This window comes from Arachis ipaensis, chromosome B9 (genome assembly GCF_059453495.1).
Source record: "Arachis ipaensis isolate K30076 ecotype BB chromosome B9, ASM5945349v1, whole genome shotgun sequence".
Lineage (NCBI taxonomy): Eukaryota > Viridiplantae > Streptophyta > Magnoliopsida > Fabales > Fabaceae > Arachis > Arachis ipaensis.
In genome coordinates this window covers 9,955,892-9,981,839 of record NC_142444.1, presented here as the reverse complement: position 1 = coordinate 9,981,839, position 25,948 = coordinate 9,955,892, and the positions used below count along the sequence as shown (strand labels likewise).

Genomic DNA, 25,948 nt, shown 5'->3' with positions numbered 1-25,948 from the left:
ATATTTACTATACGAGGTTCTCGCCGACAGTGGGTGAGCTACCACTGTATCATTCATAGACACTCTACGTGGCACAATCTTCCACCGTTCATATCTCACAATCAATAATAAACACACCCTTATAAATCACTCACATTCCTCTGCCTTTCTACAATTCAATTCACATTCACACACAAATTTCTTGCATGCATCCTTTAGTTCTCCTTCTTCTCAATCTTTCAAAACCCTAATTATATGTAGCCATTGCATTGGTATTTTTCTTGATTGTAGTGCCACTTGTAAATAATAATATAAATAGGTAGAAAATTAATTTAGTGGATATAATAGATTATTTCTTGATCATTCTTCTAATTCAATATGGGAAGGGCTCCTTGTTGTGAAAAAGTGGGGTTGAAGAAGGGAAAGTGGACAGAAGAGGAGGATGAACTATTAACAAAGTATATAAAAGCCAATGGTGAAGGTTCATGGAGGTCATTGCCCAAAAATGCAGGTTGGTATTATCACTTTATTAATTAGTTAAATATCTTTTTAGTGCTATTTAATTACTACTTTTCTTAGTTTTATTACTTTGTTTTATTTGGGGTTCTTAGTTTTATTACTTTGTTTTATTGGGGGCGCGCGCGGGGGTGGGGGATTAAAGAGTTTGTATTAGGATAAATTAAATGGTGGAAACTCAGGTGCAGTCAACTTTACGTGAAGTTGATAATTGAAAGCCGTTAGATGATTTGATTAAATTTTCTTCTAACGGCTCTCAATTATCAACTTCACGTGAAATCAACTGCACTTGAGTTTTCACCAAATTAAATTAATAATTTTATCTTAATTTATTTCGGTTAGTAAAATTTATCTTATTAATTTTTCAAAATATTTATATATTTTAAGGGGAGATACCATCATACCAATGTTATGCTTAACTATATTATTGTGTAGTAGTGTTGCATGTCTTTCATAAAAATATATATATGATTTTTTAATTACCTGAATTTCAATGTAATATGTAGATATGTAGATAGATATACACATATTTGTTTCCATTATTAATTTATATTCCCCCGGCCACATCTTCTAAAAATAATATGTAGTGAAAACTATAATTCATCCATTTAAATTTTTCTTATTTAATTTGCGGTTTAATTACATCCAAAATGTTTAAAATGTGTATGCGGATACTTTAACATATAAAAATATATTTCAATTTTTTTTCATATGTCTTTTATTGACAAATTATCCTTTAGTAACAATTATTTTTCTAAAAAAATATTTAGCAATTTCAAGATGTCGAACGAATTGTGTATAGAACAAAATTCGAGAGAATTAATTATAGCTTTCCTTCTATTTATTCACTATTTTCCCTGCATTACTTAATGAAGTTGTTGGAATCTTCAAAGCTTGTTGGTGGGGAGCACATACACTGACGATTGTTGTACATAAATATATGTCTTGTTTAATCTCTATGTTATTTTGACAAAATTTAAATTTTAATCTCTGTTATTTTAGAGAGCTATATTTTATATTAATTCTTTTAACATTAATAGTTCTGATAATAATTCTTTAGATGTTAATTAGTCAAAGGATGGTTTTTAATAAAATTTTTAAAAATTATTTATTGTTCCATTTTAAATTCATAAATTTATAAAAATGTAGATTTTCTGAAATTTAAACTAAAGCATAAAAATTAGATTTCTATTCATATTTATTTTGATTTTTTTATATTTTACTTGAATTTAAATAGAGATATTTTTTTATTGACATTTATTACAGAGTATTGACATTTATGTTTTAAAATTAATATAAAATAAATAAATAATTAACTTAAAAGTAGAAAATATCAATAATCAGTACAAGTAGTTATTCGATTTACATATATATGATGTATTAGTATATGCTGTATTAGTAGTAAATCAAATCTAGTTTATTCGATTTATTACTGATATAACATATACATGTTAAATCGAATTCAATTGATTTCATTTACTACTAAAAAATGTACATAGAATCATTCAAAACATGATTATTGTAATGAAAATTAAAATAGAATATTGGTGTAATTTTGAGGCTGAAATAATTTATTAGTGTGTTTTATCCTAAAAAATTATACAAACCAATTCAATTAAAAACTTTTATCCTTAAACTTCGAATTTACGTAGTATATATATAATTAAGTTAGTTTTTGAAGATGAAGGTGGTGAGAAAGGTGGCCACGCAAACTGAGGATGGTGATGATTTGATGGGAGAGGGGTTTGTGTGTATATAATTATTAGAGTTCTAATTTATTATTTTAATTATCTCTTAATACTTAAATGAGTAATATGTTATTTTTAAAAATATAAAAAGAATGAAAATTTAAAATTTTTATTTAAAAATTTTTAAAAAATAAATAAGAGAATGAATCATGACTTTTAATATTTTTTATTTTTATGATATATATAGTCTTCCTTAATGAAGCGAAAAATTGGGTTGTTAATAATGATGAGGATGTTTTTGGGGTTGTGAAGGATTATTAAGATGTGGTAAGAGTTGCAGACTGAGGTGGGTTAACTATTTGAAAGGTGGCATCAAAAGAGGGAACTTTTCAGCTGAAGAGGAAGACACCATCGTCAACTTGCAAGCTTCTTTTGGCAACAGGTTTGTCCCCATAACAACATTCATCCATAAATAATTATAAAACCAAAGAGGATATTAAAACCACTTCATTAAATTTGGAGAATGTTTTAGAATACTTGAGGTGCCGCAAGTAACAAATTTAAGGTAGTGGTAGTTTCTAAAGATTAGAGCCCCGAATTTAAGAATTGTGTTTAATGGTAAGAATGTTTGAGATATAAAATTTTAGTTCTTTTTTTTAGTATTTTTAGAAAGTGAGGATAAAAGAAATTGAAATTTCTACAATTAGGTGGAAAACTAAAATTTTAATAATATTTATTTTTAAAAATATCTTTATATAATTTTTTAATTTTCATTTTACCTCTTTTACCATTTTCAACTCTCCAACTTCACTTTTATTTTACTCCTGATTTCTCACTTCATCGCAGTAGTTATTTTCATCAAATAGAATATTGAGACATAATTCAATCTTTTTTTTCTTAACGCTACTTAAGGCTATATTTAGTTTCGAGGATAAGATAAGACAAGATAAAATAAGGAGAACATAACAAAAAAGACAGAGATACAAAAATTAGTAGTATTTTATATTTTATTTGATGATAAATTGAATATAAAATAAAAAATATAATTTATCTTCATTTTTTCATCACAACAAATTTAGAATAAAAAATATAATTATAAAAATTTGATTGTGATAATAAAAAAAAAATTAAGTTGTGTATTTGTTTAGTGTTTCAGTATCACAGAAAAGATACAAAATATACTAATTCAAAATTATATAAAATAATATCGTCTCTATTTATATCTCATCTGACAAATACGATTTTATAGCTGGTTTTTATGAACAAACACAGCCTAAGAGAACAATATTTGTAATATTCTTGAAATATTTTTTTATTTTTTGTGTTTTAGTAATAGTATTTTTAATTTGGTACGTGGGAATTAAAGAAAAGAGTTTCAATTAAAAAAAAATTAGCAAAAGAATCCTTAACATTCTATTGAGTTACTAATTAGCTAATCTTTCCTGTTGTCCTCATCCCTCAATAGTGAAACATGCTGCATTCTATCCGTAGAGAACTCATATCAACCTAAGTCTTATATGTCCTATATACTTATTTGTTCTATGTATATATAATAAATAAAATAAAATAGTTAAAATTCTGTTTTCTATTTTTTTTTCATAGAAAATCTTAAAAGTAAAAAATACTAAAATAAAAATATAAAATAGAAACACATACTAAATAAAGATGCATTTGTATCACTTTTTATTTAGCAATTAATTAAAGAGCATTTAAAAATGCGTATAAAAATATAAATTAAATACAATAATATAATATATTTTTGTCAACATATATCCAGCAGACCAGCACTCGCATATATTTTCTTAAAAAAAGGTATAAAACAATCATCAATAAAAAAATAGACTACAGGTTCACACATTTGAATTTTAAAAATTAAAGGAGACAGCGAAATAATTAATTTTTTAAAAAAAAAATTAAATATGTGAAAAATCTTAGCTAAAATAAATTTATTGACTATATATTAACTAAAAAATGTTAATCACCTAAATTTTCTTATTGCAATTCAGGTGTGCATTAGTCAAATATTTCTCTATAAAAACTTTTTGACAAATATAAGTGAATTATATATGAATTTAATTTTAATATATTGATAGTATAAAAAAAATTATACAGTAATTTAATTATATTTATTTTTTATATCAATGTAACCGAAAATTTTTTTATAGACATATCATTACGTGTATATAAATAATATACAAAAAATAATTATAGACTTAATTATATTTCATATTTTAACCTATATTCTTACGATTGAAATTCTCTTGGGCTTGAATTGGTTTAGGTGGGCAACGATAGCAAGCCATTTGCCAGGAAGAACAGACAACGAAATAAAAAATTACTGGAACTCTAACCTCAGCAGGAAACTCTACTGTTTCCCGAGAGTAGCAACTACCATACACACTTCCCTCCCAGGCTTCACCGATGTCCTTCCTCCTAAGCCAAGACCACGTGGCATCAGATCAAGCCGTTCGTCCATCATCATCAAGAATAACACACAAAACCCTAAAGACACCGCACCTCACAAGAACAAACATGAAGACTTTCTTATCCCAGCACCTTCAACTCCTTTCATATATAGTGAGGCTTTGTTCAACACCATGGAGGATTTCATGGTCTTGGACATGGACTTGGATTTCATGAAGTTTAGCACCACGGTGTTGAAAGCAGAAGACGATGGGGAAGAAGAAAAAGTACACTGGACAACAATGTATGAGAAACAAATGATAGATGAACAAGTTGACCATAAGGTTGGAATCTTAAATGAAGAAAGCATCAGTACTAGCAATAATAGTTTGGGTGTGGACCAAACTAGAGAGGGTAGTAGTAATGATAATGTGAATAACAAGATGAGCTCCAATGGGGAAAGTGGAGAGTGCTGGAAAGTGGGAATAAATGAGAATAATCATCACTTGGATATAGAGAGTATTATGGACTTTAATAATGGGTCTGTGAATAGAGAGAACTTGCTGACATGGCTGTGGGAAGATGATTGGGAAAGTGATTGCATTAAATTGGCAGAGATGTTGGGTCCCCATAATCAAATTGATGATATCGTTTCCTGGTTACTCTCATGACACTTTCTATCATTTTTTATACTCAAAAATAAATAAAAAATTTCATATTCTTGCACAAATATTTATTTATTTATATTTTATTTTTTTAGGAAAATTATTCTAAAATATCGTTAGGAAGATTTAATTAAGTGTTTGCTACGGTATGATGATAAATTCATACGTACCGATATGTTTAAAATATGGACAAATAATAACAATCCACGTGGAATTTATTTTCCACATCAACATTTATTTTTTATTTAATATATAAAAAGTCTTAAACATCATTCTTTTATTTGATTAGACAAAAATATCCTTTTAAATTAACGAAATTTTAAAATTCAATTAATCCTAATTTTATAGTTTCAAATAATTTAAACAACAAAATAAAAACATATTAAAAAAACAAAAAATCAAAATTTCTTCATCTTCTCCAATTTCTCTAATCATTCGTGCCCCCTCTAAGCAAAACATATAAAAAAAAAACAAAAAACCAATCGTTCTTCATCTTCTCCAATTACCCCTCTCAAGCAAAGTAGTAAAAATCCCAAACCAAAACCCTAGGTTCTTCGCCGCTGCCTGGATCACAAGTTTTATCATCGCCTAAAGTGTTTGATCTAACATAGTCCCTCACATCTTGCATGTTTGATTTAAGAGCTGGTGTGGAGCTCAAATGCGACGTGTGCCCAATCTCTTTAGAGGTAGAACCTTTGCTTGTATGGCCAATGTTGAGGCTTAATCGACGAAAAGGTGAAGAATTTCTTGACTTTTCAGGCATTACTTTTGGGTCTGATCCCTGACGAGGCTCATTTGTAAATGAAGTGGTGCCTATGGACGGCGGCGGCAAAGAACCTAGGATTTTGGTTTGGGACTTTTACTGCTTTGTTTTAGATGGGTAATTGGAGAAGATGAAAAACGATCGATTTTTTATTTTTTTTAATATATTTTGCTTAGAGGGGGCACGAATGATTAGAGAAATTGGAGAAGATGAAGAAATTTTGATTTTTTTGTTTTTTTAATATGTTTTTGTTTTGTTGTTTAAATTGTTTGAAACTATAAAATTAGGATTAATTGAATTTTAAAATTTTGTTAATTTAAAAAGATATTTTTGTCTAATCAAAAATAAAAGAAAGATATTTAAGAATTTTTATAAAATTAAAAAAAAAATATTTTTTTATTTTTATTTAATTAAAGGGGTGTATTAGTAAAAGTGGTGATATAATATATATTTAAAAAAATAAAAATTAAATGTTGATGTGGAAAATAAATTCCACGTAGATTGTTATTATTTGTCCATATTTTAAACGTATTGGTACGTATGAATTTATCATCGTACCATAGCAAACACCAATTAATTATTAAAAAGGATCTTTAATACCAAAATTATTAAAAAGGACCAAATCTTTTTATATAATATTTAAGAAGAAGAACCAAATCTTTTTATAAGAAGATAAATATATCTTTTACAATTTGAGATCACTCCATTTTACTTCTTTCTTCCATTTGAATATATTCTCCCGTTTCGGGAGTATTTCTAAATAAATATCTTGCAACTTGATGTTATGCATAACATCTTGTTTTCTATTATCATCATCAACTTCTTCAAATATAACTTTGATTGACTCGCAGTTCGTAACCCTCAAGCAACTTAAATTCAACAATCTTCCAACCATATTATGAGGAATCACATGGACCAATTCATCACATTTCTCAATGATCAGAGTGTGTAGTTTGCCAAAAAAATTTTTATGAACTTCAGAATTCTATATTTTGCACAAACTCTTTATGTTACTCAATTTGACAGTCTTTAAATTTGGAAAAATTGCATCCTGCTTTTGGTTCACAATAACGAGCTAATTGAATTAGCAATTATGCTAATATGCTAAATACATTTCCTGCATTCAAAGTGCAAACAACTCATTTGAAATTCTTTTTTCCTTTCAAAAATCCTATCAAAGCTGTAGCTAAATGGGTCATTCACCGAAAGGTGTAGAAATTAATGTGTTGTATGGATATATGAATGTAAATAAATAATTAGTAATTTAGGAAGATAAAAAATTTAGTCCTTCTTAATAATTTTGATATTAAAGGTCTTTTTTAATAATTAAATCTTCTTAACGGTCCTTTAGAATAATTTTTCTTATTTTTTTTTTATTCAAACTTTCAATAGTTGTTTAAATAGATAGATGAATTAATTACTTAATCAACTCAACTTAATTATATATTAATATTTTATGAATGGTAAATTCTATTATAATCATAATTACAGGAGCTATAAAAATTCTGAAAAGTATAAAAAAAAGTCTCACTAAAATTACATCACATATTTTTATTATTTGATATTTTTTAATTTAAAAATAAAAATTAAAAATATAATCAAATTAAAAAAATTATCAAACGATAAAAATATTTTACCTTGATTTTTTATAAAAATATTAATAATTAATAAAACCTAATAAAATATAAATACATGTGATGTTTAATTTATTTTTAATATGTATTTTTATATTCTGTATTTTACCATATATCTTATACATATCATTAATTTAGTAACTAATTTTTAATATATAAATAAATTGATTATAATTTTAAGACAAACTCTAGAGAACTAACTGGTAGAACAGTCAACTAAAAAAAAGGCCCAATAAAAAAAAGAGTACTGCTAAGGAGCCAACGGCCTAAGTGTACAATGTGTACAATGGGCTAAATCTTTGATCCATGAATAAAATGAACATCACCCATACTATCTAGAATAACCATCCGGATACCAGGGATAATAAACATCTCATGTCATAAAACCACTTATCCCAAAAGCTTAAGCTGATTTTGGGGTTTACCAAGGATCAAACTTTTGATCTTTCGGATCTAGAACTCTAATACCATATCATGAAACCGCTCATCCCAAAAGCGTAACCTGACAGGACAATGTAACACTAATGATCATATCTCTAATACTTCCTAAACCTCCATTGTACACATTATACGCTTAGACCATTGGCTCCCTATACTTATTCTAAAAAAAAATCCGAAAGAGTCAAACCTTATTAATTTCACCTTCACCTCATTGACAATAAGAGAAATGATCACACAAACCCTTACCCCTCTCTATATAACCACGTGCCGTTGCTGCCGACCACCACCACATGCACGCATCGCCATCCCACGGCCGCACGCATGGACGCAACGGCCCCTCCCAATGCCGCATGCACCGCCTTCCCATCGATGCACCCACGTGCAACGTCCCCTCTCATCACTGTGGTCGCAGTGCCTTCTCTTCGCGAACGCACGCACGCCGTTGCTGTTGCTGCATGTCACCGCTAGTTGTGACTGAACAGCCAAGTAGCCAACGAAAAAGAAGGATGTCGTGTTCTACCACATCCAAACTTTGTGATTTGGTGGTATCGCTCTTCTTTTTTGTTTTGGATAATTCTTTTTACTAGTTTTGAATTTTTTTTATTTTAAATAAATTTTTTAATAATTTTAGATCTTTTGTTTATTTTCAAATGTTCTTTTTTAAATATTTTTGAATGCCTTATTTTTTTATATTTAAAAATTTAAAATAATTTTGAATTTATTTTTGTTAAATTTTAGATTTTTTTATATTTCGCATGTTTCTTTTTATTAGGAATTTTTATAATAATTTTGTAATTGTAATTTTTTTATGATAGTTTAAATACAAATTTCTTAGAAAAAAGAATGGCTAATTGATTGCGGTGGCTCAACTTGATGTTGCCCTCAAAATAACTATGAACACGCAGAAAAAGTAAGCGTAAAAAATAGAACAAGTTAACACTATAAGGTTTTTATTTATTTGTGGCAGTTTTTTTCTCTTATTTGTGGAGGTTTATAACCCCACCAAATAGTTTGTGAATGTTTCTAAAACTCCCAAAATTTAAGGTGCCACGAGGTCTTTTGTGGAGATTTTTAAAAACCTCCACAACCTATTCAGTGGGGAGTTTTTGTGTGTTTAGTGAGAGTTTTATATTAAGTTTTTGTGACGGTTTTAAATTACTTTTGTGACAGTTTAAAACCCCGCACAAATTAATTTTTAATTTAACAAAATTAACTATTTTGTGAGATTTTTAAACCTTCACAAACCCTGTAATTATTTATCTATTTTTAATTTCAAATCATTCATTAATCTCATCTCATTTACATATTCTCAAATTAAAATTTTATTTTTTAATATCAAAATTTAAAAACTAAATTTTTTATAACACAATTTCTCAATATAAGACATAACTCTCTATATAAAATCATTCTCTGAATGCCAATTTTTATCACAAAACAAAGCTAACCTCTTTATTTGAATCAGCAAGAATTAGTGAAAAAAGTACAAAATTCAGATATGATATATTATACAATAATCACCACAGTCGGACATTATTATGTACAACATATTATGAGTCTACATTCTAAAGCAACTCAGATCAGAAGCAACAAAGATGCAATAGTGATACAAACAACAGCTATGGTGGCAACAATTGAACCTTGATCAAGTGATTTCTGTAAACTTGTTCTTGAGAAATGCTGGTAAGCCAAATACACTGCAATCAATAATGAAATGATAGCCACTCCTTTTGTGTCCCTAACAAAGACAATAACATTGAATCGTTTTATGAAAAAGAGGCAATGGCTTAATGAACTCAAAACCCAAAAAGATGGATTTGCTTACCTAAATCTTATGACCTCATAAGGGGAAAGAATGACCAAGAGAAGTGCTAGAAATGGCAACTCAAGTTCACCTTGAAATAAAGATCCAGCAGAAAATTTTTCATTCAATTAGTTTTTGAAAGTATGAAGAACAAAATAAACAGAAATTATTTTAATTATTTACAGCAAAAATAAGATATTAAGCCCATCCAAAAGTTCCATCCAGGAGCTCTTTCTTTGAAAAACCAATGACTTTATCATTTGAAGAATTGGGTCTCTTTCAAAGCCAATGTTCTTAAGATAAGGTATATCTGCCAATGAGTTTTAGCTCAAGTGACATATGTTCTCCTTTCTTATTAAGAGGTCTCAAGTTCGAGTCTCATCTAGTGCAAACTTGACCAAGAAAAAGGAGATTTTATGTGTGTGTGGGTGTGGTGTGTGTGATAAGGTAGATCTGTTAGCTTCAAGCTTTTCAGATGTGGAACAACTCCTAAGCTTTCAATCTTAGCAAGCCTTTCAAGAGGCACCAATTCTCGAAAAGAACCATTATTCAAGCATAGATTCTTCATATTAGAATTGCTATAAAGGAAAGAATACAGAATTTTAGTATCCTTCAGTCTAGATAATTGAAGCTCTTCTAGATTATCCCTTCGATAATCATAGTTAGTCGATGACGTTGCATGTCTCGACTCAATTTGAATTGACTTCAAATTGTTCAGTACCTACAATGGAATAAATCATGACAGAAAAATTAATTTATTAGCATGCATAAAGTTAAATATATCAAAATGCAAATTTATGCACGTATTCTACGCTATTTTAATTGGGGTTTAGTTGTGACCATATCTTAACTTATCCGATCATGAAAAATATTTTATTTGATTTTTTTTTCAATGGTTAAAGGTTAAATCCAAAAAGGAATAAACAAAACATGTCACTAGTAATTAATAATAAAACATATATATATATATTATATATATAGACCCATAATCTTCTATCAAACCTCAGAGACATTATATTTTTATTTGATGATAATGTAAAAGAGTTTAATTCACAATCATGCCCATTAAATCTAATCAATTTTATTTTATTCTAATTTATTTTTCTTATGCTATTATGAAATAACAATAGAAATAAGACTTTAAAGGTATTGTTATTACTGTTTTAGGAAAGAGGGCAGGCTTTGTTTGTTCATCTATGATTTCTTCTCTGAATGGTTTCATGTTGTCACATTGTTCAATAGACAAGTTGTTCAATGTTAAAAAATTTATTCCATAAGCTCCTGAATAGAAGAAGAGGAGACTTCAAACTGTAATTAAAAATTAATCAAACATATTCAAGCAAAAAAAAAGGACATTTAACTTAAAAATTAAACAAATGTAATTTGCCCATCATACTCAATGCTCAAGGTAAAGCAACTGTTTAAGTTTAACCATTCCAGCAAGGTCATGCATTGATTGTTGCAAATATATAAATCATACTCAATGCTCAAGGTAAAGCAACTGTTTAAGTTTAACCATTCTAGCAAGGTCATGCATTGATTGTTGCAAATATATAAAGCAAGCTGTGCTATATTAGCCAATAATATGACAATTCACCATGAAGACTGTTATTATTGAGCCTTCTAAAAATAATTTAAGCAAATTAAACTCAAGACTTTCAATACCTGTTGCTTCTTAATTTTGGACTGCATATACTCAATTATCCCATTAATAGTCCAATTAGGAATGATATCAATCTTGGATATCAAGGAAACAATATCTCAACAGCTCCACGATTGCCCCTTGCAATCGCAACTTATATTGGCTTAACACCATCCTGAAATGCAAACAAATTCAAATTTTACTCCAAATATTAACAAAACCACAGTGTTTACAACAACCAGAAGCACTCCATTTGACAATGACGAAAAAATGAATGATACTGAAAAGTTTGGATAGATCATGGAGACACAAACTAAAGAAAGAAACTAAGATAGGATATTTTGTATCTGAGCAGAAAATAATAATAGAGACAGAGTTAAAATAAAATGAAAACAACATAAGAGTACCTGATCAACAAACAGATCCTAACAAACTCCTTAACAAGGTCTTCTCTTATACTATTAGGATAGTTCCTAGGAGGATTTTTCAAAAGAGAATGAAATGCCAATATATAGCGGAAGACTTTCAATATATTTATATTCTAACTGAGTGCAAGTTTTATAAACAGCACAAGGTATTTTTATAAATACATATGATAAAAGAGTCTTTCACGTGGGACAAAATTACATCCTTTCAACTCACATTATATATACATTATATATAGTGGTAGAAATAGATATATCAAATGATTTTTAAATAGCATGAAATTTTATAGAGATATCTATAAGATAAAAAATTAGTAAGATAAAAAATAGGCATTTGAGAGCTTACCACAAGGTAGTAAGATACCTTCAGACACCAATGGTGAGTGCTTTTATTGTAAAATTCGAAGACCAATCATCTCAAAATCAAAATATTAAGCTTTAGTCATGAGCACTGTACCTAGGGGTGTTCATAAAAAAACTAAAATATGGTTAACCGGTTAAAAAATTATAACAATATTTTAGTTAACCAATTTAATAAAATAATTTTAAAAATCATATCTATATTTTTTAGAATTGGTTAACTAAAACTAAATTAAAAAAACGGTTTTTAACCGGTTAACCAAAACTAAAACCAAATTAAAATCAAAACCTAATTAAAACTGGTTTTATTCAAACTCCAAAATTAGTTTTTACATACTCTCTCTCTCTCCTTCTCTCTTTCTCTCTCCCTCCCTTCTTTCTCTTCTTCTTCTCTCTCTCTCCTCTTTCTCTCCCTTCTCTCTCTCTCTTTCCCTTTTCTGTTCTGTCTCCCTTCTCTCTCTCTCTCTCTCTCTCTCTCTCTCTCTTTCTCTCTCTCTCTTTTCCTTCTCTGTTCTCTCTCTCCTTCTCTCCTTCCTCTCTCTCTCTCTCTCTCTCTCTCTCTCTCTCTCTCTCCTTCTCTTCTTTCTCCTCCTCCTCCTCTCTCTCCTTCCCCTCTTTCTCTCCCTCCTCTCTCTCTATTTCTCTCTCTCCCTTTTCCTCTCTTCTTTTTCCCTCTCTCTCTCTCCCCCTTCCTTCCCCTCTCTCTCTTCTTCTCTCTCTCTCTCTCTATCTCACTCTCTTCCTCTCCCTCTTTCTATCCTCCTCTCTCTCCCCTATCTCTCTCTTTCCCCTTCTCTTTCTCTCTCTCTCTCTCCCTCCCTTCTCTCTCTCTCTCTCTCTCTCTCTCCCTTTTTCTCCACCTTGCCTTTCTCTCTTGTCTCTCTCTCCTTCTCTCCCACTCTCTACTTTGCTCTCCCCCTCTCTCTCTTTCTTTCCTTCTCTCTTTGTCTCTCTCTCCTTCTCTCCCCCTCTCTCTCTTTCTCTCCCTCTCTCTCCTTCGCTCTCTGATAAACCCCCTTTTTAGGGTTAATCTTGTATTGAATTTAGAGCATTTTGATAACCTTTCCTCACATTTATTCAATGAATTAGCATAGTTTTGTGATTGTCTCCTTATTAGTGCTTAAATGTGAAAACATACTTTGTAGACCTTTAATTTGATAGTTTTAATCTTCCTTTGATTCCACTAGATGCTTTGATGTGTTTGCTAGTGATTTCAGATTGAAAAGGGCTAGGAAAGGATCAAAGGAGTGAAAGGAAAGCATACAAAGTGGAGAAATCATGAAAAGCCAAAGATTTGGAGAAAGCCCATGGACGCGCGCGCGCACGGTGCGCTCCGCGTGGATTGTGAAAAGCTCTAGGGGCGCGTTGTGCGCGTATGCGCCAAAGGCCGCACATGATTCCTTTAGTCAAACACGTGCCTGGCGATTTTGGAGGGTTTCTGGCCCCATTTGGAGCTGAGTTTTTGGCGGGAAAAGGCTAAATAGATCAAGGAATGAAGGGGGAGGCATCACTCACTCATCAGAGAACACACACTACACTTTAGGCTTAGTTTTAGTTTAGTTTTTAGAGAGAGAAGCTCTCACTTCTCTCTAGGATTAGGAGTAGGATTAGGTTTAGGTCAATAATCTTAGATCTAGGTTTTAATTCATGCTTTCATCTACTTCTACTCTTCAATCCTTTGTTGTGACATTCATAATTCTTATATTCTTTTGTTGCAATTTCCTTTATGTTGTTTCTATGCTTTGATGTAGATCTACTTTTGTTCATTCTATTTTCTTTCAATTCAATTTGAGGTAATTCATGGTAATTGTGTTTCTTTTGATTGTTGTTATTAATTCCTTGCAATAATTGTTGTTAGATTCCATTGCTGTTGCCAATTTACTTTGCTTTCCTTTTATGCCTTCCAAGTGTTTGATGAAATGCTTGGTTGGATTTTAGTATAGATTTTATTCCTCTTGGCCTAGGTGGAGTAATTAGTGACGCTTGAGTTATCTAATTCCTTTGTTGATTGATAATGAGAAGTTGCTAATTGATTTGGATACCACTAAAGCTAGTCTTTCCCTTGGGAGTCGGCTAGGACTTGTGGAATCAAGTTGATTCATCCACTTGACTTTCCTCCATGGTTAGAGGTTAACTAAGTGGTAGCAATAGACAATTTGTGGTCACAATTGAGGAGGATAACTAGGATAGGATTTCTAGTTCTCATATCTTGCCAAGAGCTTTGTTAGTTGTTAGTTTATTTTCTTTGCCATTTATATTTCTTGTCTAAAACCTCAAAAACCCCAAAACACACCTCATAACCAATGACAAGGACACTTTATTGCAATTCCTAGGGAGAACAACCCGAGGTTTAAATACTTCAGTTTATAGATTTTAGGGGTTTGTACTTGTGACAAACAAATTTTTGTATGAAAGGATTATTGTTGGTTTAGAGACTATACTTGCAACGAGATTTCATTAGTGAAATTCTAACCCGTCAAAAATCCGATCATCAAAATGGCGCCGTTGCCGGGGAATTTGCAATGGTGTTATGTTATTGGTTCTTGTATATATGTGAATATTGTGAATAGGTTTGTCAATTGCTTGTTTTCTAGTTTTTGTTAGTATTATTTTGCTTTTCCACTATGAATTCTCACTTTGGCTATGAGTTTGATTCTCACTGTGTTGTAGGAAATGTGGACTTTAATGACAACATGTACCAAGGATGGAACACTTCAAGATGGGAGGAGCCTCAAGGGATTGATCACTCCTATTGGCAACAACCTTCGGATGCTTATAGGTATAACCACCATCCAAATGCATGTCAATTTGGCGGCTATGGTGACTCTTTTTGTGATAATCAAGTACTACCACCACATGCCTATGAACCTTATCCTCAGCAAGACTATCAACCATGCTCACAAGCCCATTTTTACCAAGCACCTTCTTGTGACCCACATCCATTGTATGACCAATCACCCATACCATATCCTTGTGACCATTATGAGCAAGAACCTTTAGAACCACTACAACCTTATCATGACTATTATGAAGAACCACCTCAATATATATCATCTCCATACTCCTACCAAGAAGAACCGCCTTCCCACTATGAACCCTTTGTCCAAAATAATGAACCTTTTTATCCATCCCAAACCCCAATAAATGATTCTCTCACCTTGCTACTTCAAGGACAAGAGGATATGCAAAGGAACACCCTAAAGTTTGTGACTAATTTGACTAAGGTAGTGCACTCTTTAGCCTACCAATGTTTGAACACTCAAGGTGCTTCCGTGGCCACATGTGAGAAATCAAAAGATGAGCAAAGCATGAAAGAGAGATTGGAAAATCCGGTGGAGAAGAAGGAAGAGTTGAGCTTTGTGTTGGAACAATTGGAGACGCCTAGGGTCATTGAAGAAAAGGAAGAAGTGGTTAAAGATCTAGGAGATGCGGAACCACCATGGAAGTCTCAACAACCTCCGGAGCATATAAAGATTGAAGAATATGAAAAAGGTTGATCAAGAGATGGACTCAATCATCAATGATTTCTTATCAATAATTGAATCCTCTCACATGGGACATGAAATTGAAGCTATTGAAGACAACTCAACACCAAATGATGTTGGTAATCTCATTGAAGACTCTTCCATTGAATGTAAAGATGATATGGAAGTAGATTTCACACAACCCCCTAAATTTGACTCGATTGATGATGAGGAGGAATTGAAAGAAGTCAACAAGCAAGAAGAAGATAAAAGAAGTTGTCAAGAGGTGGAAATACTCGAAGAAGAGCATAAGGAAGTCGACCTTGCATTATCTAAGTGTGGGGAGGTTTTCCTCCCTAAGTCACCATCCAACACGACATTCAAGTGGGTAAAATCTTCAAACCTAAGCTTTACTTTCTCACTTGAATATGGCTTGATTGAAACGGATGGACAACTTAGAGCTCTTTGTAGAGTTAAGGGTAAAAAGGAGTTGTGTAGTGGTTGGAGGTTGGGAATTAGGCTCATTGAGGTCAAGGCTTCAAAGCACAGGGACCATGATTGGATGAATGCTACTTTACATGGGTCTAGGGAGAAGACTTGGTGTGCTAGAGAGAATTCTATTTGTCAACCACCCGAACGGACAATTCATGAAGATCAACCAGAAGACGGGTGCGAGAATAAGATATGGGACCCCGGTTCAAAGCACGAAGACCAACTATGGGAGCTCATATCTTGGGTGAAACTCCATCCAAACTTGGTGAAGATGGTTGGAACTTCTGTCAACCATTTGAGGAGTAAAGATCCTTGGAGATTCAAGGATGAGTACAAGCATAAGCCACCATGACAAAGAGCTTCCCAAATGTCCAAATTAAGGACTTAAACTAAAAGTACTAGGTGGGAGACACCCCACCATAGTAAACTCTTTCCACTCTCTTGTAGCTTTGATTAATAAGTGAATTGAGTTACCATTGTAGGTAGTTTTCTTTCTATATACTTGTTTCAATAAGTTGGTTGTAGGTTGCTTGTGGAGCAAGTAACCCTTGCTTTTATTTGAAGATTCTCAAAAAGCCAAAAAGATTTTTGTATCCTTACAATTTTGATTGATTCTGAGCTGTAGGTAGTGTTGGGGGTATTTTGAGCTGTTTTTGCTTTTCCTGAAAAAAAAAGTGTCAAGGACGCGTACGCACGTTGTGCGCGTGCGCGTCCATACGCATATGCAGGCCCATACTTTTTTCAGAGAGTTGGGCCACTCTCACGCCAACATTGGGCCAATGACATAACCGCTTGCACGCATGCGCGCACTGCGTGCATACGTGTCGATATCCATATTTTGCAAATACGCGCGCCCGCGCACATGCCGCGTATGCGCCGATCCACTAAAACATTTTCCAGGCCACCAACCCGAGAGTTGTGCTGCACCTGGGCCAGCATTAAGCCCCTAGCCCAACTCACTAGACGCAGACGCGCACTGTACGCGTCCGCGCCCATGCCTACGCCCCTCATCTACGCGAAAGCACATCTGACGCTACCGCGCCACTCATTCATTTTTCCACCCACGCAAACGCACACAAGACGCTTCCGCGTATACCCCCATTTTCATCCATCCGTGCGGACACGCACCGTGCGCGCACACATGGATTCAAATTAATTAAACCCTAACCACGCGATGAACACAGCGCACTCGCGCACCCCCTCACCCCAACGTCTCTCCCTCTTCGTCTCACCCTCAACCTTCACTCCTCTCTGCAACAGCCGCCGAGCACCGCTGCGACCACCGCCGTCGCCACCATCATCTCCGTCTCCCCCTCTCTCTTCTTCTCTCGCTCTTTCTCTCTCCCTCGCCCCTCATTCTCACTTCTCTCACCACCTCCTCGGCCCCTTCGCTCCTCCCATAACCGCCAACGCCGCTGTGAGACCGCCGCGCCACCACCATTTTGGGCGACACTATTCCTGCCCCCTCTCTTCTTTCCCGTTCTGTTTTGCTACACCCCAGGTTCCCTATCCTCACCTCTGTTCCTGCTCTGCGTCTCTACTTTCTTTTCCATTATTTGAGTTGTTTACATTAGTTAGAAGTGGATTACATTTGATTGCTAGGCTAGTTAGATATGCATGTTTTAGTTGATCCTAGGTTGTTAGGTAGCAAGGTTGTGGTTAGATGATCCTAGGCCTGATAATTGCTCCGTTTGTGTTTATCTGTTTGAAATGAATATTCTTTGTTTGTTGAGTGATGGTTGATGAGTTGTTCTGTTTCCATGTTGATATTGCTTTGCTGCTATTTCATTGCTGCCTGCTGAATTCTGCTTGTGAACTTAAGTTTACTGCTGCATATATGCAATCCTTGCTTTTCATGTTGTTGCAAATTCTTTTGGATTCATATACTTGCATTTTACTGCTATTTGTCATCTGGGAACGTCCAATTTACTGTCGGGATGCTACCCAAATTTTTATAAACTGCTTGTTTCCAACTTGTTACCTAGAATTGAACTTGCAATTTCCACAATTAAGGTTACCTAACCTCACCAAGTTCAATTCTTGGGTTACTTGGTTAGCATCCCCGTGTCCAATTTGATTCCTGTTGATGTGCATTGGAAAAGAGTAGTTGAGGAATTATTTAGCGGTTTTCTATGTCAAGTAGCCCTCACCTCACTCATTTGAACCTTTTTGAGGCTTCACTCTTCAAAATAAGTCAAATGCTTTTTGATTCGAACTAAACTTTACATTTGACTTTAACCTGCAACCTCTCTAAAAGGCTCATTCATTTTCAATAATTAGTGATTCTCACTAGTGTGATATTCTTGATTTAAATTGTTTCAACTCGCTCTTTGTTACACATAGTGCATATTCCATATACTTACACCAATTATTACAAACCTAATGACAATGGCATTGATTGATGACTTGCTTTCAATTAATTGCTTCTGCATATTTCATCATCAATGACTGCACTTCCCTCATGATTGTGAGCATGCTTGTTTTCTTTGCTTTGTGAACTTTTCTTGATTGAGACAATGACCATCATACCCCTAACCTTTGAACTAGATTTTCTAACTTCTAACTTTTCTTACCTTACTAACCTTCATTTTTGGCTTAAGCTAATCCATTGACCATTCTTTTGGGTATGATGTTCATTGAACTTAATAAACAAGCATGATGTGTTTAATGTTGGAATTCTTGGTTTGTGACTTATCTTCTTCTCTGGTTGTGATTACTTGCTGGTGCACGAAATTGTGATCATCAATGGTGCCATCAACATGGTACGCACAATTGTAATCTCAACTCTTTATCACAACTTCGCACAACTAACCAGCAAGTGCACTGGGTCGTCCAAGTAATAAACCTTACGTGAGTAAGGGTCGATCCCACGGAGATTGTTGGTATGAAGCAAGCTATGGTCATCTTGTAAATCTCAGTCAGGCGGATTCAAATGGTTATGGATGATGAATGATTAAAAGATAAATAAAACATAAAATAAAGATAGAGATACTTATGTAATTCATTGGTGAGAATTTCAGATAAGCGTATGAAGATGCTTTGTCCCTTCCGTCTCTCTGCTTTCCTACTGTCTTCATCCAATCCTTCTTACTCCTTTCCATGGCAAGCTATATGTTGGGCATCACCATTGTCAGTGGCTACAATCCCGTCCTCTCAGTGAAAATGTTCAACGCACTCTGTCACAGCACGGCTATTCATCTGTCGGTTCTCGATCATGTCGGAATAGAATCTAGTGATTCTTTTGCGTCTGTCACTAACGCCCCACAATCACGAGTTTGAAGCTCGTCACAGTCATTCAATCCTTGAATCATACTCAGAATACCACAGACAAGGTTTAGACCTTCTGGATTCTCAAGAATGCCGCCATCAATTCTAGCTTATACCACGAAGATTCTGATTAAGGAATCCAAGAGATAAACACTCAATCGAAGGTAGAACAGAGGTGGTTGTCAAGCACACGTTCATAGGTGAGAATGATGATGAGTGTCACGGATCATCACATTCATCAAGTTGAAGAACAAGTGATATCTTAGAACAAGAACAAGCTGAATTGAATAGAAGAACAATAGTAATTGCATTGATACTCGAGGTGCAGCAGAGCTCCACACCTTAATCTATGGTGTGTAGAAACTCCACCGTTGAAAATACATAAGAACATGGTCTAGGCATGGCCATGAGGCCAGCCCCAAAACGTGATCTAAGGTAGCATAGAACTACTCAAAGATTAGACTCCAAATACAATAGCAAAAGGTCCTATTTATCCCACTTAGTGTGTGCTTGGGCTGAGCATTTTCGTGTAGAGACTTTTTTTGGAGTTAAACGCCAGCTTTTGTGCCAGTTTGGGCGTTTAACTCCCACTTTGGTGCCAGTTCCGGCGTTTAACGCTGGGAATTCTGATGCTGACTTTGAACGCCGGTTTGGGCCATCAAATCTTGGGAAAAGTATGGACTATTATATATTGCTGGAAAGCCCTGGATGTCTACTTTCCAACGCAATTGAGAGCGCGCCAATTGGGCTTCTGTAGCTCCAGAAAATCCACTTCGAGTGCATGGAGGTCAGAATCCAACAGCATCTGCAGTCCTTTTTAGCCTCTGAATCAGATTTTTGCTTAGGTCCCTCAATTTCAGCCAAAAAATACCTGAAATCATAGAAAAATACACAAACTCATAGTAAAGTCCAGAAAAGTGAATTTTAAATAAAAACTAACTAAAACATGCTAAAAACATACTAAAATCAATGCCAAAAAGCGTATAAATTATCCGCTCATCACAACACCATACTTAAATTGTTGCTTGTCCCCAAGCAACTGAAAATAAAACAGGATAAAAAGAAGAGAATATACAATGAATTCCAAAAACATCTATGAAGATCAGTATTAATTAGATGAGCGGGGTTTTTAGCTTTTTGCTTCTGAACAGTTTTGGCATCTCACTTTATCCTTTGAAGTTCAGAATGATTGGCATCTATAGGAACTCAGAATCCAGATAGTGTTACTGACTCTCCTAGTTAAGTATGTTGATTCTTGAACACAGCTACTTTATGAGTCTTGGCCGTGGCCCTAAGCACTTTGTTTTCCAGTATTAGAATCAGATACATAAATGCCACAGACACATAACTGGGTGAACCTTTTTAGATTGTGACTCAGCTTTGCTAGAGTCCCCAATTAGAGGTGTTCAGGGTTCTTAAGCACACTCTTCTTTTTGCTTTGGACCTCGACTTTAACCGCTCAGTCTCAAGTTTTCACTTGACACCTTCACGCCACAAGCACATGGTTAGGGACAGCTTGTTTTAGCCGTTTAGGCCAGGTTTTTATTCCTGTGGGCCCTCCTATCCACTGATGCTCAAAGTCTTGGATCCTTTTTATCACCCTTGCCTTTTGGTTTAAAGGGGTATTGGCTTTTTTTGCTTGCTTTTTCTCTTTTTTTTTTTTTCGCATATATCTTTTTTTTTCTGCAAGCTTTTCACTGCTTTTTCTTGCTTCAAGAATCAATTTTATGATTTTTCAGATCATCAGATAACATTTCTCCTTTTCCTTTCATTCTTTCAGGAGCCAACAGTTTTAACATTCATAAACAGTCAGATTCAAAAATATGCACTGTTCAAGCATTCATTCAGAAAAACAATAGCATTGCCACCACATCAAGATAATTAAACTGTTTTAAAATTTGAAATTCATGCACTTCTTTTTCTTTTTCAATTAAAAACATTTTTCATTTAAGAAAGACGATGGATTCATAGGACACTCATAGCTTTAAGGCATAGACACTAAGACACTAATGATCATAAGACACAAACATAGATAAACATAAGCATAAAAAATTCGAAAAACAGGAAATTAAAGAACAAGGAGATTAAAGAACGGGTCCACCTTAGTGATGGCGGCTTGTTCTTCCTCTTGAAGATCTTATGGAGTTCTTGAGCTTCTCAATGTCTCTTCCTTGCCTTTGTTGCTCCTCTCTCATGATTTTGTGATCTTCTCTATTTTCATGGAGGAGAATGGAATGTTTTTGGTGCTCCACCCTTAGTTGTCCCATGTTGGAACTCAATTCTCCTAGGGAGGTGTTGATTTTCTCCCAATGATTTTGTGGGGGGAAAGTGTATCCCTTGAGGTATCTCAGGGATTTCATGATGAGGAATTTCCTCATGCTCATGTCCATGAGTGGGATCTCTTGTTTGCTCCATCCTTTTCTTAGTGATGGGCTTGTCCTCATCAATGAGGATGTCTCTCTCTATGTTAATTCCAACTGAATTACAGAGGTGACAAATGAGATTAGGGAAGGCTAACCTTGCCGAGGTAGAGGACTTGTCCGCCACCTTATAGAGTTCTTGGGATATAACCTCATGAGCTTCTACTTCCTCTCCAATCATGATGCTATGAATCATGATGGCCCGGTCTATAGTAGCTTCGGACCGGTTACTAGTGGGAATGATTGAACGTTGGATAAACTCCAACCATCCCCTAGCCACGGGCTTGAGGTCATGCCTTCTTAAATGAACCGGCTTTCCTCTTGAATCTCTCTTCCATTGAGCGCCCTCTTCACAAATGTCTATGAGGACTTGGTCCAACCTTTTATCAAAGTTGACCCTTCTAGTGTAGGGGTGTTCATCTCCTTGCATCATGGGCAATTTGAATGCCAACCTTACATTTTTCGGACAAAAGTCTAAGAACCATTGTAAGCCAATTCTTTGGGTCCGGGTTCACACTTTGATCATGGTTCTTGGTGATCCATGCATTGGCATAGAACTCTTGAACCATTAAGTTCCCGACTTGTTGAATGGGGTTGGTAAGAATTTCCCAACCTCTTCTTCGGATCTCATGTCGGATTTCCGGATATTCACTCTTTTTGAGTTTGAAAGGGACCTCGGGGATCACCTTCTTCATGGCCACAACTTCATAGAAGTGGTCTTGATGCACCCTTGAGAGGAATCTCTCCATCTCCCATGACTCGGAGGTGGAAGCTTTTGCCTTCCCTTTCCTCTTTCTAGAGGTTTCTCCGGCCTTAGGTGCCATAAATGGTTATGGAAAAACAAAAAGCAACGCTTTTACCACACCAAACTTAGAAGGTTTGCTCGTCCTCAAGCAAAAGAAGAAAGAGAAGAGTAGAACAAGAAGAAAAATGGAGGAGATGGAGGAGGCTTTGTGGTTCGGCCAAGGGGGAGAAGAGGTATTGAGGTGATTGGTGAATTGGTGAAGAAGAGAGAGAGTGGTGGGGTAGGTGGGGATCCTGTGGGGTCCACAGATCCTGAGGTGTCAAGGATAGCTCATTCCTGCACCGAATGGCGTGCGAAAATGCCATTTCTGCCAATTCTGGCGTTAAACGCCGGGCTGCTACCCTTTTCTGGCGTTTAACGCCAGCTCCTTGCCCATTCCTGGTGTTAAACGCCAGTCTGGTGCCCCTTTCTGGCGTTAAACGCCCAGAATGGTGCCAGACTGGGCGTTAAACGCCCATTTGCTGCCCTTACTGGCGTTTAAACGCCAGCAAACTTTTTCTCCAGGGTGTGCTATTTTTTTTCTGTTTTTCATTCTGTTTTTGCTTTTTCAATTATTTTTGTGACTTCACATGATCATCAACCTACAGAAAACATAAAATAACAATGAAAAATAGATAGATATAACATTGGGTTGCCTCCCAACAAGCGCTTCTTTAATGTCAGTAGCTTGACAGTGGGCTCTCATGGAGCCTCACAGATGTTCAGAGCAATGTTGAAACCTCCCAACACCAAACTTAAAGTTTGAATGTGGGGGTTCAACACTAAACTTAGAGTTTGGTTGTGGCCTCCCAACACCAAACTTAGAGTTTGACTGTGGGGGCTCTGTTTGACTCTGTTTTGAGAGAAGCTCTTCATGCTTCCTCTCCATGGTTACAGAGGGATATCCTTGAGCCTTAAACACAAGGGATTCTTCATTCACTTGAATGATCAATTCTCCTCTGTCAACATCAATCACAGCCTTTGCTGTGGCTAGGAAGGGTCTGCCAAGGATGATGGATTCATCCATGCACTTCCCAGTCTCTAGGACTATGAAATCAGCAGGGATGTAGTGGTCTCCAACCTTTACCAAGACATCCTCTACAAGTTCATAAGCTTGTTTTCTTGAATTGTCTGCCATCTCTAGTGAGATTCTTGCAGCTTGTACCTCAAGGATCCCTAGCTTCTCCATTACAGAGAGAGGCATGAGGTTTACACTTGACCCTAGGTCACACAGAGCCTTCTCAAAGGTCATGGTGTCTATGGTACAAGGTATTGAGAACTTTCCCGGATCCTGTCTCTTTTGAGGTAATCTCTGCCTAGTCAAGTCATCCAGTTCTTTGGTGAGCAAAGGGAGTTCATCCTCCCAAGTCTCATTACCAAATAACTTGTCATTTAGCTTCATGATTGCTCCAAGGTACTTAGCAACTTGCTCTTCAGTGACATCTTCATCCTCTTCAGAGGAGGAATACTCATCAGAGCTCATGAATGGCAGAAGTAAATCCAATGGAATCTCTATGGTCTTAGTGTGAGCCTCAGATTCCCATGGTTCCTCATTAGGAAACTCATTGGAGGCCAGTGGACGTCCATTGAGGTCTTCCTCAGTGGTGATCACTGCCTCTTCCTCCTCTCCAAATTTGGCCATGTTGATTGTGTTTATGGCCTTGCACTCTCCTTTTGGGTTCTCTTCTGTATTGCTTGCAAGAGTACTAGGAGGGAGTTCAGTAACTTTCTTGCTCAGCTGACCCACTTGTGCCTCCAAATTTCTAATGGAGGACCTTGTTTCAGTCATGAAACTCTGAGTGGTTTTAATTAGATAAGAGATCATGGTTGCTAAGTCAGAGTGGTTCTGCTTAGAGTTCTCTGTCTGCTGCTGAGAAGATGATGGAAAAGACTTGCCATTGCTAAACCTGTTTCTTCCACCATTGTTGTTGTTGAAGCCTTGTTGAGGCCTCTATTGGTCCTTCCATGAGAGATTTGGATGGTTTCTCCATGAAGGATTGTAGGTGTTTCCATAGGGTTCATTCATGTAATTCACCTCTTCCATTGATGGGTTCTCAGGATCATAGGCTTCTTCTTCAGATGAAGCGTCCTTAGTACTGCCTGGTGCAGCTTGCATTCCAGACAGACTTTGAGAAATCATATTGACTTGCTGAGTCAATATTTTGTTCTGAGCCAATATGGCATTCAGAGTATCAATCTCAAGAACTCCTTTCTTCTGATTTGTCCCATTATTCACAGGATTTCTCTCAGAAGTGTACATGAATTGGTTATTTGCAACCATTTCAATGAGTTCCTGAGCTTCTGCAGGCGTCTTCTTCAGATGAAGAGATCCTCCAGCAGAGCTGTCCAATGACATTTTGGACAGTTCAGACAGACCATCATAGAAGATACCTATGATGCTCCATTCAGAAAGCATGTCAGAAGGACACTTTCTGATCAATTGTTTGTATCTTTCCCAAGCTTCATAGAGGGATTCACCTTCCTTCTGTCTGAAGGTTTGGACTTCCACTCTAAGCTTACTCAATTTTTGAGGTGGAAAGAACTTTGCCAAGAAGGCATTGACTAGCTTTTCCCAAGAGTTTAGGCTTTCCTTAGGTTGTGAATCCAACCATATCCTAGCTCTGTCTCTTACAAAAAAAGGGAATAGCGTAAGTCTATAGACCTCAGGGTCAACCCCATTGGTCTTGACAGTATCACAGATTTGCGAGAATTCAGCTAAAAACTGATGAGGATCTTCTAATGGAAGTCCATGAAACTTGTAATTCTATTGCATCAGAGAAACTAATTGAGGCTTAAGCTCAAAGTTGTTTGCTCCAATGGCAGGGATAGAGATGCTTCTCCCATAGAAGTCGGGAGTAGGTGCAGTAAAGTCACCCAGCACCTTCCTTGCATTGTTGGCATTGTTGTTGTTTTCGGCTGCCATATCTTCTTCTAGTTTGAAGATTTCTGTTAGGTCATCTCCAGAGAGTTGTGCTTTAGCTTCTCTTAGCTTTCGCTTCAAGGTCCTTTCAGGTTCCGGGTCAGCCTCAACAAGAATGCTTTTGTCTTTGCTCCTGCTCATATGAAAGAGAAGAGAACAAGAAAGTATGGAATCCTCTATGTCACAGTATAGAGATTCCTTGAGGTGTCAGAGGAAAAGAAGAATAGAAGGAGGAGGTAGAAGAATTCGAACTTATCAAGAGAGATAAAATTCGAATTATTGAT

General features: G+C 35.1%; 1 protein-coding gene and 1 non-coding gene across 2 annotated transcripts; both read left to right on the top strand.

Annotated features, from left to right (window-relative positions):
• The first annotated feature begins 357 nt into the window (after nt 1–357).
• Nucleotides 358–5,257, top strand: LOC148543699 (uncharacterized). Its single transcript, XM_088498666.1, has 3 exons — nt 358–490; nt 2,496–2,625; nt 4,465–5,257. The coding sequence occupies exons 1-3, from the start codon at nt 358–360 to the stop codon at nt 5,255–5,257; spliced, it is 1,056 nt and encodes a 351-aa protein (XP_088354792.1).
• A 19,897-nt stretch (nt 5,258–25,154) lies between these two features.
• On the top strand, nt 25,155–25,262 carry LOC148543698 (small nucleolar RNA R71). The gene has a single exon (XR_015901229.1). It is a non-coding gene; the product is annotated as a small nucleolar RNA R71 (small nucleolar RNA).
• Nucleotides 25,263–25,948: the final 686 nt, after the last annotated feature.

What these genes read in the sequence shown, in the direction of transcription:
- LOC148543699 (XM_088498666.1), top strand. Translation starts at nt 358, where the DNA reads ATGGGAAGGGCTCCTTGTTGTGAAAAAGTGGGGTTGAAGAAGGGAAAG. An exon ending in GTCATTGCCCAAAAATGCAG is followed by an intron (nt 491 to 2,495) that starts GTTGGTATTATC and finishes GGGGTTGTGAAG; the next exon opens with GATTATTAAGATGTGGTAAG. An exon ending in CAAGCTTCTTTTGGCAACAG is followed by an intron (nt 2,626 to 4,464) that starts GTTTGTCCCCAT and finishes GAATTGGTTTAG; the next exon opens with GTGGGCAACGATAGCAAGCC.